We start from the raw sequence: 18054 nt of genomic DNA, 5'->3' as shown, positions 1-18054 counted from the left end.
AGCAATGTCCACGTAAGTTTGTAGAGTCCAGCCAGGTTCAAACGTGGGCATCAGTGAAGCCAAAGGCTCTAAGAGTCCTGCACGGAAAAAAATCATCAGGCATCCATCATCCATAGAAGTCTGCTTAGCCAATTCCACAAAGTCCATAGCATAATCCTCAATAGACCGCTCACCCTGCTTGAGACGCATGATCTGTACAGTGGGGTTCGTGCTGGAACCGGATGACACCATACTAGCTGCTGGATCCTTGTAGCGGTGAAGTCTTCTGTCACAAGGAAGGTCAGAGACGTTTGGATCCATTTGCAGCATTTATTCAACAAAACAAACACAAAGGGGCAAAGTCTTATTGTTCCATCTGGTCTTTATTTCCGAGCGTTTCTTTCCGTGTTTGTTTTCTCTGTGTTTGATTCCTGGACTCCTCCCCGTGTTTTGATTCTCGCTGCCAGCCCTGACCTTCTGCCTGTGTTTGACTACTCTTTGGATTATCCTCGTTGTTGTTGTTTGCCGGTGATTGACCCTGTCTGTGTACCACGCCTTCTAAATAAAGCCTGCATTTGGATCCGAACGCCTGTCTCCCCTGTGTTACAACAATATGGGAAAGTTATTTATAATCTGGAACAGTATTATGAAGTGAAGATACTGGTAACGCATTAACAGCTAATAAAGGGTTAACAGAATTCTAATGTAGAAGAGAATCCTTAGTGAAAATGTGTAACCCATTAGTAATTAATAAATGATTAACACACAAACCTGGATGAATAACTTACAATCTGGAACAATTTTCTGCAGTGAAAATATTGGTAACCCATTAGTAATTAATAACATTAATGCACAAACCTGAAGTAATTATATTTTGTAACAGTGTTTTAAGATCAAAACTCCAGTACAGAATGACTGTGTGAAACCACTGACCAAATACTATCTAACATAAATAGGGGAGAAAGAATAGCATCTATAAAATGTATGTTAATGTTAGCTAATGATGATGAAATCTTTTGGGGAAGAAGGCTACATCTTTTAACGGTAACACTTTATTATAAGGTTCATTAGTTAACATTAATTAACTACTTTAGTTAATTTCAGCATTTACTAATGCATTATTAAAATCACCGTGAACTAACATGAACAAACAATGAACAAAGATTAGTAAATACTGTAATGAATGTATTGTTCATTGTTTGTTCATGTTAATTAATGCAACATTAACTAATGGAACCTTATTGTAAAGTGTTACACTTTTGACTGTAGTAAATCCAATGATTGTGGTTATATCGGTCCTTCTTAAAAAGGATAAGGATCCGTTAAAGTGTGAATCTTATCGCCCGATCAGCTTACTTTGCTGTGATTATAAAATCCTAGCTAAAGTGCTGGCAATCAGAATTGAGCCAGTCATGAGGAAAATAATTCATCCAGATCAAACTGGTTTTATTGCTGGGAGGCAGTTATCTTACAATCTTCGTCGCTTATTTAATGTAATCTACTCACACAAAAATAATATTAATCCAGAGATCTTAATATCCTTAGATGCCCACAAAGCATTTGATAGGATTGAATATAGGTATCTACTCGCAACACTTAGAAAGTTTGGCTTTGGCCCTGTGTTCTGTTCTTGGATTAAAATTCTGTATACTAGGCCTCAAGCATCCATTCGAACAAGTAACATAATTTCTAAGTGCTTTCCACTCTCTAGGGGGACAAGGCAGGGTTGCCCTCTGTCCCCCCTGCTTTTTGATATTGCCATCGAGCCTCTCGCAATCCTGTTAAGAAACACAGGTGATTTGCCCGGAATATTCAGGGAGGGACATGAGCATAAATTGTTGCTTTATGCAGACGATTTACTCCTCTTCCTGTCTAACCCAGATTCCTCTATACCAAAGGCCCTTACAATTATTTCAGATTTTGGAAATATTTCGGGATACAAAATTAATGTAGCAAAGAGTCTTCTTTTCCCTATCAATGAAAGTGCACAACAAATGTCTTTCCAATCCTTTCCATTTTCAGTAAGCTTCGATAAATTTCTCTATCTAGGTGTGAGTGTAACACGCAGATATAAGGATTTGTTTAATAGTAATTTCAAAACAGCACTGGACAAAGCCAAGCGAGACGTGGTACGATGGTCAACCCTTCCTTTGTCTTTGGCTGGGAAGATTAACTCAATTAAAATGACAATACTACCAAGATTCTTGTTTTTATTTCAGGCTGTGCCTGTTTTTATTCCCAAATCATTTTTCAAGGATCTGAATAATTGTATTTCCATTTTTCTTTGGGATAAGAAAATTCCTCGTATAAGAAAAGAATATCTGGAAAGAAAGAAGGAAGAGGGTGGATTGGCAATGCCAAATTTTTTATATTACTACTGGGCAGCCAACCTGCACAAACTGACATTCTGGCTTTCTGATATGTCAAGTGATGAAGCTCCACTTTGGTTACTGATGGAGCAACATGCATGTAATCCAGTGTCTTTACGTTCACTGCTATGTGCTCCAATCCCAGTGAGCAAACACTATTCAACGAATAACCCAATTATCTGTGGATCACTCAGAATATGGTCACAGTTCAGACTTCACTTCAATAGTAAATAAGCGTTGCCTTCTGCTCCTATCCTGTTGAATCCCTTGTTTCCACCTTCTCTTATAGATTCAGCATTTCAATTGTGGTCCAGAAACGGAATTATTTGTGTTAAGGACCTTTTTAAAGATGGTATATTTATTTATTTCAACAGCTAAGAACGGACTTTGAGATCCCTCAGTCTAATTTTTTTAGGTACTTACAGGTCCGTAGCTTCATTAAAAAACACTTCTCTCCTTCCTTGAACCAACCAGAAGGGGGCTGGATAGATGAGTTGTTAAATATGGACCCTTTTCAAAGGGGCATGATGTCTACTCTATACGAGATTATTCAAAGAACCGCCTCCCCATCTCTAGATCATATAAGGAGGCAATGGAAGGAGGAACTGGGAATAGAGATATCAGATACAGCCTGGCAGTGTGCAATAGAATTGATACACTCATCTTCTGTATGTATCAGACACGGACTTTTACAGTTCAAGGTGCTTCATAGGCTCCATTTGTCTAGGAGCAAGCTGGCTAAAATGTATCCGGGGTCAGACTCATCTTGCCCCAGATGTGGTTTGGAACCAGCAGACCTAAGTCATATGTTCTGGGGATGCCCCAGATTAAAAAGCTTTTGGATAGACATCTTCAGAACATTTTCATCTATACTTAATAAAGATATAGACCCTAATCCCTTGACTTCCATTTTCGGTGTAGTGCCGGAAGAAACACACTTATCAGCCAATCAGATAGAACTGATTGCCTTTTCCTCATTGTTGGCTAGACGCCTGATTCTTCCGAGTTGGAAAAAGGCGAGGCCACCATCACAAACACTGGGTTTTAGAGGTGATGTCTTATCTTAAACTTGAGCATCTTAAGTATACTATTCGAGGCTCCTCTGGAAAGTTCTATAGGGTCTGGCAGCCCTTCTTATCTTACATTGAGTCATCATGGGCTACTTTTCCATAATTGATCAGAATTGACTTAACCCCCCCCCCCCCTTTTTTTTTCTCTTCCTGATGTGGGTGTATATGTGTTTGTAGTTGTGTTTCGTGTTTTGGCGTGAAATATGTGAGTTAAAAACAATGTTGTATATGTTGGTTGTGATTGTTGGAAAATTGAAAATCAATAAAAATATTTTGAATAAATAAATCCAATGATTGCAAGTTGAATCATGATCATCATGATCAAATGAATGCTTTATACATTACTGAATTACTTTACGAGTTTTTTAAAAGTTAATCACTGTTTGATAAATACCACTGAGATGATCAGGTAAAGCTGTAAAATGAACACTAACTTATTTTTCAAGCAGACCCCATAACTGTCACAGTCCTGTCTGTTCATCTGGTCTCCCCCTGTCATTTTGTCATTTTTGGTTTCACCCTCATCAGCCTGTCATCCCCATCACCTGTGTTTAATTATTAGTCATCTGTGTCACCTGTGTGTAATCATCTAGTCACCCTTTAAAAGTCTGTTTGTATCTTCAGTTCATGTCGGTCTTTAACGTTGTGTGATGTGTGTCCTGCCAGTTCCTGCCTGTACCTGCCTGTTCCTGCATTGATCCTTTGAAGTATTATATTAAATAGTTTGTTAATTGTTAATCTTGTCTTTCGTCTCGTCTCGTCCTGCACGCACCCCTGACAGAAAGACCGACCCAATACAGTTCACGGCGTCTTCCCCTGCGTTTCTTTTCCGTTTTTTGAATCAGTGTTTATTTTATTTTACCTTTTTCCCTTATGAATATCCCTGCTGTCCGCATCATCCTGCTGGAGCAGGGGAACCGCTCTCTCGAGGACCACATAAGTGACTTTATGTACCTCGCGCCGATGACGCATTACCCGGACCGCTGCCTGTGCACATTCTTCCGTGCAGGACTTAACATCGCCACTAAAGCGCAGCTGTCCGGGGAGGGTCCTCGAGAGAGCTTCGCCGATTACGTTGAGTGGGTGCTGGCGTCCTGTGGATCGTCATGGACTGTCGGCATCGTCGAAGAGGACGTCAGCCCCACTCCAGACCCAGAGCCCAGCCAAACATCACCCCGACATGCAGAGTATGAGCCCGCATTCACCGCGGACGGAGAGCCTGAGCCCGGAGCGGCCACAGTATGGACTGCCGATGGGATCAAAACCTCCGACCAAGAGCGTGAGCCGACCTCTACATCTGCGACGGTGGAGTGCTGCGTGGAGCAAGAGAGGGCGGTAGAGAGCCCTGCCCACTGCACCACCACTGGGGGTGAGCTTGAGCAACACTCTGGGGATTTAATAGACTTCTTCTCAGAAACACTGGCCTGTCTGAACTTCCCACCCACCCGCCCTCTTCTGCCTAATCCTGAATCCCCGCTGGTTCCGTCCAGCCATCCTGAGTCTCCGCTGGTTCCGTCCAGCCGTCCTGAATCTCCGCTGGTCCCGTCCAGCCGTCCTGAATCTCCGCTGGTCCCGTCCAGCCGTCCTGAATCTCCGCTGGTCCCGTCCAGCCGTCCTGAATCTCCGCTGGTTCCGTCCAGCCCTCCTGAGTCTCCGCTGATTCCGTCCAGTCATCCTGAATCTCCGCTGGTTCCGTCCAGCCATCCTGAATCTCTGCTGGTTCCATCCAGCCTTCCAGAAACCCCGCTGTCACCTGTCAATCCCCCTGCTCACCCTCAGTCCTCCATCTGTGCAGTGGGCTCGCCGCAGGTCTGCCAGCTTCCATCGGCCTCTCGGCTGGAGGATCCCTCATCTCCACCTCCAGCCTCAGAGTCCAGAACTCCGCCTCGGCCCTCCGACCCTGCGGCTCCACCACGGCTCTCAGCTCCCTCATCTTCAGCGTCGCCCGTCGGCCCACCAGCTCCACCAGGCTTCCTCGTCCCTCCGGCTCCGCCTTGGTCGGTTGTCGTCCCGCCATCGCCTACGGACTCTACTCCTCTGGCTACGCCTCGTCGCTCCGTCCCATCGGCTCCGTTGGGCTCCTCCCTCCCCCCGGCTCCACCTCAGTCCTCTGTCGCTCCGGCTCCACCACGGCCCTCTGGATCTCTGCCTCCGCCTTGGTCGCCAGAGCCTCTGGCTCCGCCTTGGCCCTCCGGATCCTCGGTGTCGCCCAGGATCTTCGGCTCTCCGTCTCCGCCTCGGGCTCATCCTTCACCTGCTCTGCCTCTGTCGGTCGGACCCCTGGAGTCGTCAGCCCATCCTCCACCATGGCTCCTCCCTCCGTCGGCTCCACCATGGATCTTCATGGCTGTGGCCTGGGTCTTGCTCTGTGCCTCCTGCTCCAGGTCCCTCCTGTTTCTTCCCTGGCTCCTCCCACCTTCGTCGCCCCCCCGGACTTTGTTGACTTTGTTTGTTGTCCCCCTCCAGGGGTGCCGTCCTCCGCCAAAGCCTCCTCCCACATGGACTCTGTTTTTTCGCTCCCCTTCTCTTTTTTTTGTTGTTCCCCACGGCGCGAGGACGCGCCTTTTCGGAGGGGGGTGTAATGTCACAGTCCTGTCTGTTCATCTGGTCTCCCCCTGTCATTTTGTCATTTTTGGTTTCACCCTCATCAGCCTGTCATCCCCATCACCTGTGTTTAATTATTAGTCATCTGTGTCACCTGTGTGTAATCATCTAGTCACCCTTTAAAAGTCTGTTTGTATCTTCAGTTCATGTCGGTCTTTAACGTTGTGTGATGTGTGTCCTGCCAGTTCCTGCCTGTTCCTGCATTGATCCTTTGAAGTATTATATTAAATAGTTTGTTAATTGTTAATCTTGTCTTTCGTCTCGTCTCGTCCTGCACGCACCCCTGACAATAACGTTGAATCCAAACTGAATATATCATGCAAACATATTAAGGATTGGGACCTAGACATGCTGTTTCTATGCAAACGTTTATTCAGTGTTTTGAAACATCTCCAGTGACATCCATTCAAAATAACATCTTCTTGCTGACTAAATATGTGACCCTGAACCACAAAACCAGTCATATTGGTAAATTCTTTGAAATTGAGATTTATACATCATCTGAAAGCTGAATAAATAAGCTTTACATTGATGTTTAGTTTGTTATTTGGCCGAGATACAACTATTTGAAATTCTGGAATCTTAGGGTGCAAAAAAACGCTCTGGTTACTCACGTAACCTCGGTTCCCTGAGATAAGGGAACGAGCGTTGCGTCGTCATTTTTGACGACTGCTAATGAGGTTACTTATGTTTACTCCGATACTGAAGCCTGATTTGTTAACGTTTGTGAAGTTGCACAAACCAATGGCGCTTTAGCCCGCCAGAAAGGGCGGAGCTGACTGCTATATAATCGGCGAAAAGCGCCATATCATCAGATTCAAATGACTGAAGCGACAGTCATCGACTCGTGCAACTTTAGCACGCCAGCTTACGCAGCGCTCGTTCCCTTATCTCAGGGAACTGAGGTTATGTGAGTAACCAGAGCATTCCCCTTCAAAAGGTAACTCTCGTTGCATCATCATTTTTGATGACTGCTAATGGGGAACGTATCCAGTCACGCTGTGCTAAAAGCAAGAACAGAACTAGCCTGCTCAGAAGCCCAGTCTAAAGGCACTTCTTTAGGGCCCAAAAGACCTGAGCTAATAAGAGACCCAAGGTCAACCTGAGGTCTGCTTTAACTAATAAGGGGGTGAGAGAGAACTTTAGCAGATAACACCCGCATCTGCAAGGCGGGCACGTCCAGATTGTAAAATCTAATAAAGGTAGATGGCGACGACCAGCCAGCGGCCACACAGATCTGCCCAATAGAAATTCTGCTAGACCACGCCCAGGACGAGGCCAACCCTCTAGTGGAGTGGACCTTCACCCCGATAGAGCACTGCAGGTCAGCCGAGGCATAAGCCAAGGCTATAGCGTCAACAATCCATCGTGACAATCTTTGCTTTGTAACTGGCAGCCCTTTAGAGCAATTTCCAAAGCATACAAAGAGCTGTTCTGACTGTCTGAAAGACGCAGAAAGCTCAAAGTAAACTCTGAGTGTCCTGACAGGACACAGCAGGTTGGGACCCTGTTCGCCGTCCGCAGTAGGGAGGGCCAGAAGGGAAATGACCTGAGCTCTAAACAATGTTGAGAGTACTTTCGGTACATAGCCACTATGTGGCTGAAGAATGGCTTTGCAGTCATTAGGCCCAAATTCGAGACATGCAGCGCTGACAGACAGGGCTTGCAAGTCGCTCACTCTTTTGACCGACGCTAGGGCCAAAAGCAGAGCGGTTTTCAACGTCAGGGCCCTCAAACCGATCGAAGCGAGCGGCTTAAAGGGGGACACTTTAAGGGCTCTTAGGACAACAGACAAGTCCCATGTAGGTACAGTTTTAGGGCGAGGAGGGTTTAACCGTCGAGCGCCTCTAAAAAACTTAACGACCAAGTCGTTTCTGCCAATCGAACGGTCAGCTATATACCGCAATAGCTGCCATATAAACTTTGAGCGTGGACGGGGAACAGCCCTTGTCCAAAAGCTCTTGTAAGAAAGTCAGTACATGGGACACATCACATGATATTGGATCCTGACTACGTACTGAACACCAGTCACTGAAGACTGACCACTTCAGAGCATAGAGACGTCCAGTAGACGGAGCTCTAGCTTCTAAAATGGTAATTTTGACTCTCGCGGGGAGTTGGTTAGACTCCCGTCGAGCGCCCAGACATGAAGGCTCCACAGTTCTGGTTGAGGATGCCAAATCTTGCCCTGCGCTTGCGAGAGAAGGTCTCTCCTCAGTGGTATCTGCCATGGTGCTGCAGACAGCATCTGGACCATCTCCGGGAACCAAATCTGATTCATCCAGAAGGGGGCCACAAGGAGGAGAGAGAGATAACCTGAGTTATCGCCTGATAACCTGGGGTAGCAGGGCGATCGGGGGAAAAGCATACAGACGGGTGTTGGGCCAATCGTGGGCCAGAGCATCACATGCTTTTGAAAAATAGATTGGGCAGTGATAGTTGTCTTCGGAGGCGAAGAGGTCGACCTCTGCACTGCCGAAAACTGACCATATCCCCTGAACCGATAGGGGGTGTAACCTCCATTCCTCCGGCGGCATGTTGTTCCTCGACAACATATCCGCCCCTTGGTCCAATCTGCCCGGCACATGAACCACTCGTAATGAGAGGAGTTTTTTCTGTGCCCATAACAGGAGACGTTGCGTCAACCTGTGAAGGGGACGGGGCCTGAGGCCGCCCTGGCGGTTGATGTAGGCTACCACCGACATATTGTCCGACTCCACTAGGACATGATGTTCTTTTAGGGCTGGGAGGAATGTTTCCAAGGCTAGACACACTGCCATCATTTCGAGACAGTTGATGTGTAGGCGTTGCTCGTGGATTGACCAGGAGCCGAACGCTGGACTGCCCTCGCACAGAGCGCCCTAGCCCCAGCTGGACGTGTCTGTTGTGACCACCTTCCTCCTGGATACCATCCCTAACTGAACGCCTGATATATACAGGCGAGGAGATGTCCAAGGAGCCACAGCTTTAAGACAGCGGCGGCTTACCTTGATGTAAGCACGGCCCAGGCGCCAGGCGTGGGACGGAACGTGCGCTTTTAGCCAATACTGCGGGGGTCGCATCAGTAAAAGGCCCAAAGGAATCACAGGGGACGTGGCAGCCATGAGGCTGAGCGCCCTCTGAAATGCTTTCAAGGGACGCAATGTTCCCAACTTGAAAGACATCAGCGCTCGCTGAATAGTTAGGGAGCGTTCTGATGTAATCCAAGCTCGCATTTGAATCGAGACTATGACTGTACCCAGAAAGGCAATTCGTTGTCTGGGAGTCAAACAACTCTTCGACATGTTGATTTTCAACCCTAAGCGCTTCAGGTGCTCTAGCAGTAACGACCTGTGAGTGATCAGTTGACGTTCTGAGTCGGCTAGCAGCAGCCAATCGTCAGGGTAGTTTAAAACGCAAATTTCCGTCTGTCTCAGAGGGGAGAGAGCCGCGTCCACACATTTTGTAAATGTGCGAGGGGCCAGGGACAGTCCAAAAGGAAGAACTGTGTACTGGTAAGCCACTCCCTCGAAAAGCAAACCTCAAGAACGGTCTGTGACGGGGCGCTATTTGGATGTGAAAGTACGCGTGAAACCAGTCCTCGGGGCGAATCGCATGAGAAATACGAGGAAATACCGGCTGTAAAAACCTGACTCTCTGTTCGCTATGGGGACTGTTTCTATGGCGCCCTTCGCAAGCATCGTTTATACTTTGGTTCGAAGAACACGCGACTCATTGTCCGTAACCAAAGTCTGAATGACACCTCTGAATACAGGTGGCCTGCGAGTGAACTGAAGTGAGTAGCCTCGCTCCACTGTCTTTTAAACCCAATCTGACACGCCGGGGATGGCTTTCCAAGCCGACAGCCGAGCGGAGAGGGGTTCTAATTTTATTGATGCTAACTCGCCGCCTATAGAGGGAGCATTGGCATTCTTGAGTATTTTTGATAATGTCAGCACATCGCCGGACGGGGTGTGGGGAGAGGAAATTGCTCTTTATAGTAAGTGGGTCCACTATCACAGCGGTAGTTTGAGGCGCACGATGCCTTAGCGGGACGTGCCTGGTCAGAAAACCTCTGCCACTCAGAATTTTTCGAAGTGACGGGGAATACATGCAAGCTTTATTTAAGGGAATTCCGGCACCTTTCGAGAATCCTCCTTTTTCTATTCCTCTCCGCACGCACATCAGGACGGCTTCTGCGGCTCAGGGTCCAGCACTACGCGAGGGCGGGGACCTTGGCGCTTTGGAAACGGAAATTTCCTTTGCCGTTCGGGTGCGCTGCTGCAGGCCAGGCTCCGGCTTTTGCGAGAGCTGAGGCTGCGCGGGCTTTGCAGGCTGCGGTGTGGACACCGTCTTCGGGAGGCTTGGGTCGTTTAGGCAGGAAGTGACGCAGGGCTTGCGACGTCTTCTGTGCCTCCGTGAAACGCCCTGTGAAACCGTCCACAGTGGGGCCGAACAGACCTTTCTGAGATATCGGCGAATCCAGGAAAACCATCTTCTCAGCGTCCCTGATCTCCGTCAAGTTCAGCCACAGGTGGCGCTCCAGCACCACTAGGTTGGCTATAGCCTTCCCGACCTCTTGGGCTGTTGCCTTGGTTGCACGCAAGGCGAGGTCCATTGCGGTGGGCAGCTCGCTAAAAGCTCTCAGTTCACGGCCAGATCCTTCCATGTCATGGAGAAGTTTGGCTTGAAACACTTGGAGTACAGACATAGTATGCAGGGCGGAGCCAGCCTGGCCGGCCGCTGCATACGCTCTGTTCGCCATCACAGACGTCATCCTGCAGGGCTTGGACGGCAGCACTGCAGCCTTCAGTCCTCTGCTCGCTGGCGGGAGGAGATGCGCCGCTACCGCTTCTTCCAGAGGGGGGAGCTTGCAATACCCTTTTTCCTCCGCGCCGTCAACAATGGTGAGAGCTGCGGCAGCGGAAGGGTTAACTCACGCTGAATACGGCGCCCGCCAGGTTTTAGTGAGCTCTTCATGGCAACAGGCATGAATGGATCTGGCCGCTGACGAGCGGGTGGCTGACGTTTTCCCTGAAGGAACCATTCGTCAAGGAGGCCGGGGCGGGCTCTTCAGGTGCCGACGAATCCAGACCGAGCTCGTTTCAGCACTCGGATCAGCTCTGTATCGACGCTTGGCCGCGTCGACTGAGAAGGAGGCGGGGCTTCAGGCTCTTCGCCGCATTCATTCTTCACACCCACTCTACCGCATCAGAGGCCGTCAAGGACATGGAGTTGTCAACGACCATTTCCTCCTTGGAAACGGCGAAGGAAATCAAGCCGCTTGCATCAGGAGAGGGGCGTTGATCGTCCTGTGTGAAACACACCAGCGGGAGGGAGCGCGAAGGGGAGGGTGAAGGGCGCGGGCGCCGCGCCAACGTCACATCACTCACGCCGTGAAGAGAAGATCCACTTTTCCGCTGCTTCTTCCTCCGTGGAGAGAGAGGCGGGAGAACATGGCGAGGGGGATCGCCTTTTCGGAAAAAGCCGATCCGCGAGCGAAGACGGGAGAGGTTCAACTCCACCCTTTCTGGCGGGTGAAAGCGCCATTGCTTTGTGCAACTTCACAAACATTAACATATCAGGCTTCAGTATCGGAGTAAACAGGAGTTACCCCATTAGCAGTCGTCAAAAATGACGACACAACGAGAGTTACCTTTCGAAGGGGAACTAAATACTGAGAAAATTGCCTTTAAAGTTTTCCAAATAAAGTTCTTAGCAATGCATATAACTAATCAAAAATTAAGTTTGATAAATTTACAGTCATGGAACATCATCTTTATTTAATATCCTAATGTTTTTTGGCATAAAGAAAAATCAATCATTTTGACCCATACAATGTATGTTTGGCTATTGCTACAAATATACCCGTGCTACTTAAGACTAGTTTTGTGGTCCAGGGTCATTTATTAAAATTGCTGAGGTATGTTCAGTAGGGAATATATGAGTTTCTGCACACTAACTTTTGTTTAAATTGGATAATTTAGGGTTATTAATTGTTATGTATGGAAAAATGGGCAGCTTTGTACATTGGTTCATAGTTAGCAGAGGTCCTTGGATGCTGTAACAACCAAATTTTTGACTGTAAAGGAACAGTAACTGTATAGTTAGATTCTGTGTACATGTTTTTTGTCTAATAAGTAATCTCTGCTTTATCTGAATGTAATAGAAGAAAAATTGGTCATCCAATCTTTTACATTTTTTACACACACTGTAATCTTAGATCATTTGAAAATTTAATCTGGTAAATTGCTGCAAATATGTTGTTAAGGCCTGGCAGCTTTTAGAGACTGTCTATAAATTTCTATAGCTTTATATGTTTCCGTGTAATACTCATGATAACTGAACAGTGTTTGTGTTTTAAAATAAAATAAGTATACTGCCTAGCAACACTTGACACTTGTACATGCAGTGTGACTGATTGGCCAGTCATCTTAGACATCAATTTCATGAACATGAACAAAGCTCTGGCAGCATTCAGCTGGGATTCAGTGTGAGAAAATGTCACTGCTAAAGCTCTTCAGTTGTCATCTCATATTCACAGTGTCTGTATTCACTCTAGCAGAAAGTGGTAAGTAAAATAAGTGGTATTAAAAATTAAAATGATTAAATTTCAACATTAATTGATATCTTATACAAACTATTACGAGTAGTAGTAAAAGTAAAATTATTTGAATCATACAACTGCAACATTTCCTTTCTGATGGTCCTCTGGTCATGGACTCACTGAAGTAGATATTACTTAAAAAGCACTGTTTGAAAACACAATAAATACTGAAAGTAGTTGATGTATTCAAGTTCTTCTATTTCTATTCTGATTACATAAATATTTGACAAAACTGATCGTTCTGCCTCTTCATTCTTTTTCAGCTAATGAATATTACAGAACCCGTTGGTCAAGATGCATGTACAGCTCCCCTGATCTCAGTGACATGGTGTATATTGACAGCTTTTATTTCAATAAATATCTGTACATACAGTTCAACAGCACTCTGGGGAAGTATGTGGGGTTTAGTGAGTATGGAATGAGAAATGCAGAGTTCTGGAACAATGACACCAACATTCTGCAGGGAGAGAGAGGTGATGTGGACAGATTCTGCAAACATAATGCTCAGATCTGGGACTCAGCTATCCGTGATAAAGTAGGTAAGTGGCACAGGACTCTTCTCTGATTTTTACTCTCACACATAGAACTCTTGCTTTTAACATTACTTTTATATTTACAGAAACATTTATACCAATATTTAATATTAAATATGTTTTAATATCAGCATGACATTAATGCCATATTGATATGTAATTTGAACGTAAAAAATATATTTTAACTAAACACACCTCCACATCCACTGACACACATATGAAACATGCATTTTGAAACTGTGTATTTAGGATTTTACTCTTTTTGATTCAGTGAAACCAAATGTTAAGATCAGTTCAGTGACACGGGCTGGTGGCAGACATCCAGCTGTGTTGATGTGCAGTGCATATGAATTTTATCCTCAACACATTAAAGTGTCCTGGCTGAGAGATGGTAAAGAGGTGACCTCAGATGTGACCTCCACTATGGAGATGGCTGATGGAGACTGGTACTACCAGATTCACTCTGAGCTGGAGTACACCCCCAAATCTGGAGAGCAGATCTCCTGTATGGTAGAGCATGCCAGCTTCAGTAAACCCATGATCTATGACTGGGGTAAGATCAGACACCTACTCTCATATTTTACTATATTTGTCAATAGTTTATCTTGACACACCAATGTAGGATTAAATAGAAAATATGAAATAGTCCCTTTATTACACTCACACATAGATATTTGTAAATATTGTAATAATATGAAGTGCTATGTGTACAGACCCCTCTCTTCCCGAGTCTGAGAGGAATAAACTTGCTATTGGAGCCTCTGGACTGGTGCTAGGAATCATATTATCAGCGGCTGGACTCATTTACTACAAAAAGAAATCAGCAGGTCAGTTAAGATTAAAATAATTCAGGTTGATATTAATGTGTGTACATAATTCCTGTATACATGCATGTATATTTTTAATTATTTATTTTTTCTTTGACAGGGAGGATCCTTGTACCTCATTAAGGATACTATGGTTCTCATTATGTATTTGACAAATCAAGCTCAGTCACATGATTAATTATTATTCTAATTTGAGGTCCTGATACTGACTGCATGTGGATTAATAATGAAGCCAATAATGTCTCAACTATCATCTTAATTTCCACAATCCTTAATGTTTTATTTCTAAAATTTAAAACTACAATGATAGAAATAAAGCATCAAATTTGATACTTATTTTTCAGTGAGCTTAATGTGAAGATGCAATGTACAGTATGCAATGTTGGCAGTATGTATTGTGAATGATGTGTGAAATATAGAGAAAATAAAGATTATTGTTATAAGTTTTTCACTTGTATACAATAATGCACTTATTATCTTTTCTTGTTTTCATGTATTTCAGTTATAAAGAAATATTTCTTTACAAACTTTTTTAAAAAGTTATCTGCAAATAGTAGTCAAATTAGTAGACTTCAACCACTTATTTTCTATGATGAGTATTTTTTTTGATCTGTCAGGCTTTAACACATAGGGGTTAACACTATGGTCATTCTAATATTTGCTCTGTTCTCTAGAGATGAAACTTGATTAAAAATTATATGATTAATGAGCAGATGTACAAATGTCGCATGAGTACAAATAATTAGATTAAAAAAAAATGTAAAAAAATGTAAAAAAATAAAATAATAATGTACAGAAATGTTTCTATGTGCATCTTTAATTTAATTTTAGTTTTTACAACTTTGCTAAGAATTGTTTACTTATACTTAACATTATATACTTTTTTTATTTGGTAAGGTGTACATTTTCAAAACTCTTAGTACAAAAATCCAAAGTGATCACACTTCTAACATCACTAGTCATTCTTTCAAAACCTGATCTCATGATTTCATTGTAGTTGCACATATTCTTCCACATAATCATTGTTTCAGAACACAAGGTTATTGTGATATGTATCGAGAACATTTGATTTAATCACCAAAACACAACAGTAAGATCTTTCAATTAGTACTTTTAACAATCAGTTCATTTAAGAGCAAACAATGCAAGATTCATGTTTCAAATCACCTTTGTTGTTGAAATAATACAGTAATACAGGCAATAACTGTCATGTTAGAAAATACACTTACATTACTTAACTTGCATATCTCACATAAAATCCATAATGTTTGTGAAAGTATTTATCCAGTGTTTTATCAATAGGTGTGATAAAGGTATGACATGGCCATAAGGTTTTGTGCTAGAACAGAGTTTACTGTCAAGGCAGTATGACATACAGTGGTGTGAAAAAGTGTTGCTGATTTTTTTTTTTTTTTTTTTTTGCATGTTTGTCAAATATTAATCAAAGATAACACAAGTAAACACAACATGCAGTTCTTTGAATAAATTTTTTTATTATGAAGGGAAAACAAAATCCAAACCCACATGGCCCTGTGTGAAAAAGTGTTTGCCCCCTAAACTTAATAACTGGTTGGGCCACCCTTAGCAGCAACAACTGCAATCAAGCATTTGTGATAACTTGCAATGAGTCTGTTACAGCGCTGTGCAGGAATTTTGTCCCACTCATCTTGGCAGAATAGTTGTAATTCAGCCACATTGGAGGGTTTTCGAGCATTAACCGCCTTTTTAAGGTCATGCCACAGCATCTCAACAGGATTCAGGTCAGGACCTTGACTAGACGATTCATGGACATTGACCTTAACTGAGGCAAGAGAGGCCTGTGGTTCTTTAGATGTTGTTGTGGGGTCTTTTGTGACCTCTTGGATGAGTCGTCAGTGCGATTTTGGGATAATTTTGGTCGGCCGGCCACTCCTGGGAAAGTTCACCACTGTTCCATGTTTTCGTCATTTGTGGATAATGGCTCTCACTGTGGTTCGCTGGAGTCCCAAAGCTTTATAAGTGGCTTTATAACCTTTTCCAGACTGATAGATCTCAATTACTTTCTTTCTCATTTGTTCCTGAATTTCTTTGGATCTCAACATGATGTGTAGCTTTTGAGGATCTTTTGGTCTACTTCACTTGGTCAGGCAGGTCCTATTTAAGTGATTTCTTGATTGCTAACATGTGTGGCAGTAATAAGGCCTGGGTGTGGCTAGAGAAACTGAACTCAGGTGTGATAAACCACAGTTATGTTTTAACGGGAGGGCATGTGGGCCTTTTTCACACAGGGCCATGTGGGTTTTGAAAACAATGTACCCCGCTCTGCACATTTTGTATGTTTCTCTTATCGCTTCAGACGTTTGCTCTATTCCAGGGGTTCTCAACCTTTTTTTACGCCGGGGCCCCCTCCTTCTCGGGTAAATTTGCAAGGCCCCCCTATGCCTGACATTTCTGCTAAAGGTGTTTATTTTTAAACCTTTTTTATTAACCAAAATATTTGTTTTTTCTTTTTCTTTTTCTACTGCATGTTATAAAAAAAAAATTGAAATTAAAGCTATACTTTTGAATTTAAAAGAAAACCCTCTTCTCAGTTCTAACTTTTTAACATGTATATACATATACAAATTTAAAGCTCCTGAATTCTTTAATTCAGACATTCTTCACAACTTCAGAGTACTTTTTCTTAAGTAAGTGAACCTGCCAAACATTGAACAGGGAGATGCCAAAATACCACTCACTAAACCTGTCCTTTTGAACTGGACTGACTTAATATCTACTGTTTGTATGTATTATAAAATAAACATACAAATGAAAAATAAAGCAAATACATTCTAAATCTGTTTATGCTGGTGATCATATGTGCATAAACACCACTGACCCTTACAAGATCCACCTCTATGGGTGAGCATTTATTATAAAACACTCACAGGACATTCATTTTGACAACTTTGCAAATATTTTGAAATTTCATGCAAAAATACTATGGATCAGAGCCCTGAAATCATGAATAGTTTGTGAATCAACAGCGGAATTATGCATGCGTAATGTATGACTCCGATACACAAGAATGAATACATTAGGCATGTGCGAGTTCATTACTATTACTCTGGTCGTCTTTACCTTTACATTAGCACGAGGGTTCATTTCAGCCAAGAGATGAAGTAGAGACCTGTCTTCCCGTGGGGGTATATGTTAGGAAGCGGTTGGAGGTTTTGAGCCGCCTTTCAGTATTAAACAATGCGATGAGGCTTGCTGTGCCGAGTCCAAAGCAACCAATCACAGAACATGAGAGAGGCCGTGATTTGATCATTTTAATTTAAAACATTATTAATGAAATTAAACAATTTTATGATAATAAAACCTGGAGGATCACTGAGGCCCACCGGTTGAGAATCCCTGCTCTATTCGACTTTAAGTGCCTTGCGAAGTGGACATCACTGGATATTCCGCCATGATTCCAGTTTGAAGCGAATGTATGTGTTCCATTCAAAGGGCGTTGAAGTGTGTGAGATGTGAATTTAAATTGTATTTATTGACAGAGGTATATTATTTCACACTTCACACTTCTCTAGTAGGTTTGCAGGCAAAGCACAAATCCGTGAAATGAAATCTCCAACACTATTCTTTCAAACATCACAATGTCCTTTTCTGCAATATCTGAATATATTCTGTGCAAAATTGTTCACAGATGTCCTTAAACACAAATAAAGAATAGAACAAGTATTGCACTGTCCTACCTGCCCATTTTAGTGTGTTGGGCTCATGACTGGGCTCTTCACTGTTAGCAGCAAACTTGACTGAAGAGCAGCTGAAGAGCAACAGTACAAGAAAAAGTTTGATACATTAACAGGAAAGGTGATTTGCAGACATTGTTATTTTGCACTGCTCCTAACTAGCTTGACGTTTACCAGGGGCGGACTGGGACAAAATTTCAGGCCAGGAAATCTCACACTTATCCAGGCCATCCCACACACCCGACACAAAATTTGAAACCCTGGACGATATTTTTTCATCATCACATACATTTTTTTTTTTTAAATCAACTTTGTAAAATAATTAAATGCTATCTCTTGAACTTCCAATTTGCTTTTAAATCTCTTTTAATCT

The 18054-nt window shown here is 43.6% G+C and overlaps 1 protein-coding gene across 2 annotated transcripts; it reads left to right on the top strand.

Moving 5' to 3' along the window:
* The first annotated feature begins 4366 nt into the window (after nt 1–4366).
* LOC141286547 (H-2 class II histocompatibility antigen, I-E beta chain-like) lies at nt 4367–14091 on the top strand. 2 transcript variants are annotated; one of them, XM_073818596.1, is made up of 5 exons: nt 4367–4701; nt 12903–13147; nt 13413–13694; nt 13855–13968; nt 14069–14091. In XM_073818596.1, the coding sequence occupies exons 1-5, from the start codon at nt 4367–4369 to the stop codon at nt 14089–14091; spliced, it is 999 nt and encodes a 332-aa protein (XP_073674697.1). The 2 variants fall into 2 exon arrangements, with proteins under 2 accessions (XP_073674697.1, XP_073674698.1); XM_073818597.1 differs by lacking the exon at nt 4367–4701 and adding an exon at nt 12503–12572 and having other exon boundaries at nt 12872–13147.
* The last annotated feature ends 3963 nt before the right edge of the window (nt 14092–18054 follow it).

The sequence above is a fragment of the Garra rufa genome, chromosome 15 (assembly GCF_049309525.1).
Source record: "Garra rufa chromosome 15, GarRuf1.0, whole genome shotgun sequence".
Classification (NCBI taxonomy): Eukaryota; Metazoa; Chordata; class Actinopteri; order Cypriniformes; family Cyprinidae; genus Garra; species Garra rufa.
Note: the sequence above shows the minus strand (reverse complement) of the source record. Positions and strands in the feature narration are given on the sequence as shown.

Bases quoted from the DNA above. Each gene is read 5' to 3' on its own strand.
- LOC141286547 (XM_073818596.1), top strand. From the start codon at position 4,367: ATGTACCTCGCGCCGATGACGCATTACCCGGACCGCTGCCTGTGCACA. The intron at 13,148-13,412 runs GTAAGTGGCACA...TTTTTGATTCAG, and splicing joins AGCTATCCGTGATAAAGTAG to TGAAACCAAATGTTAAGATC. The intron at 13,695-13,854 runs GTAAGATCAGAC...CTATGTGTACAG, and splicing joins ACCCATGATCTATGACTGGG to ACCCCTCTCTTCCCGAGTCT.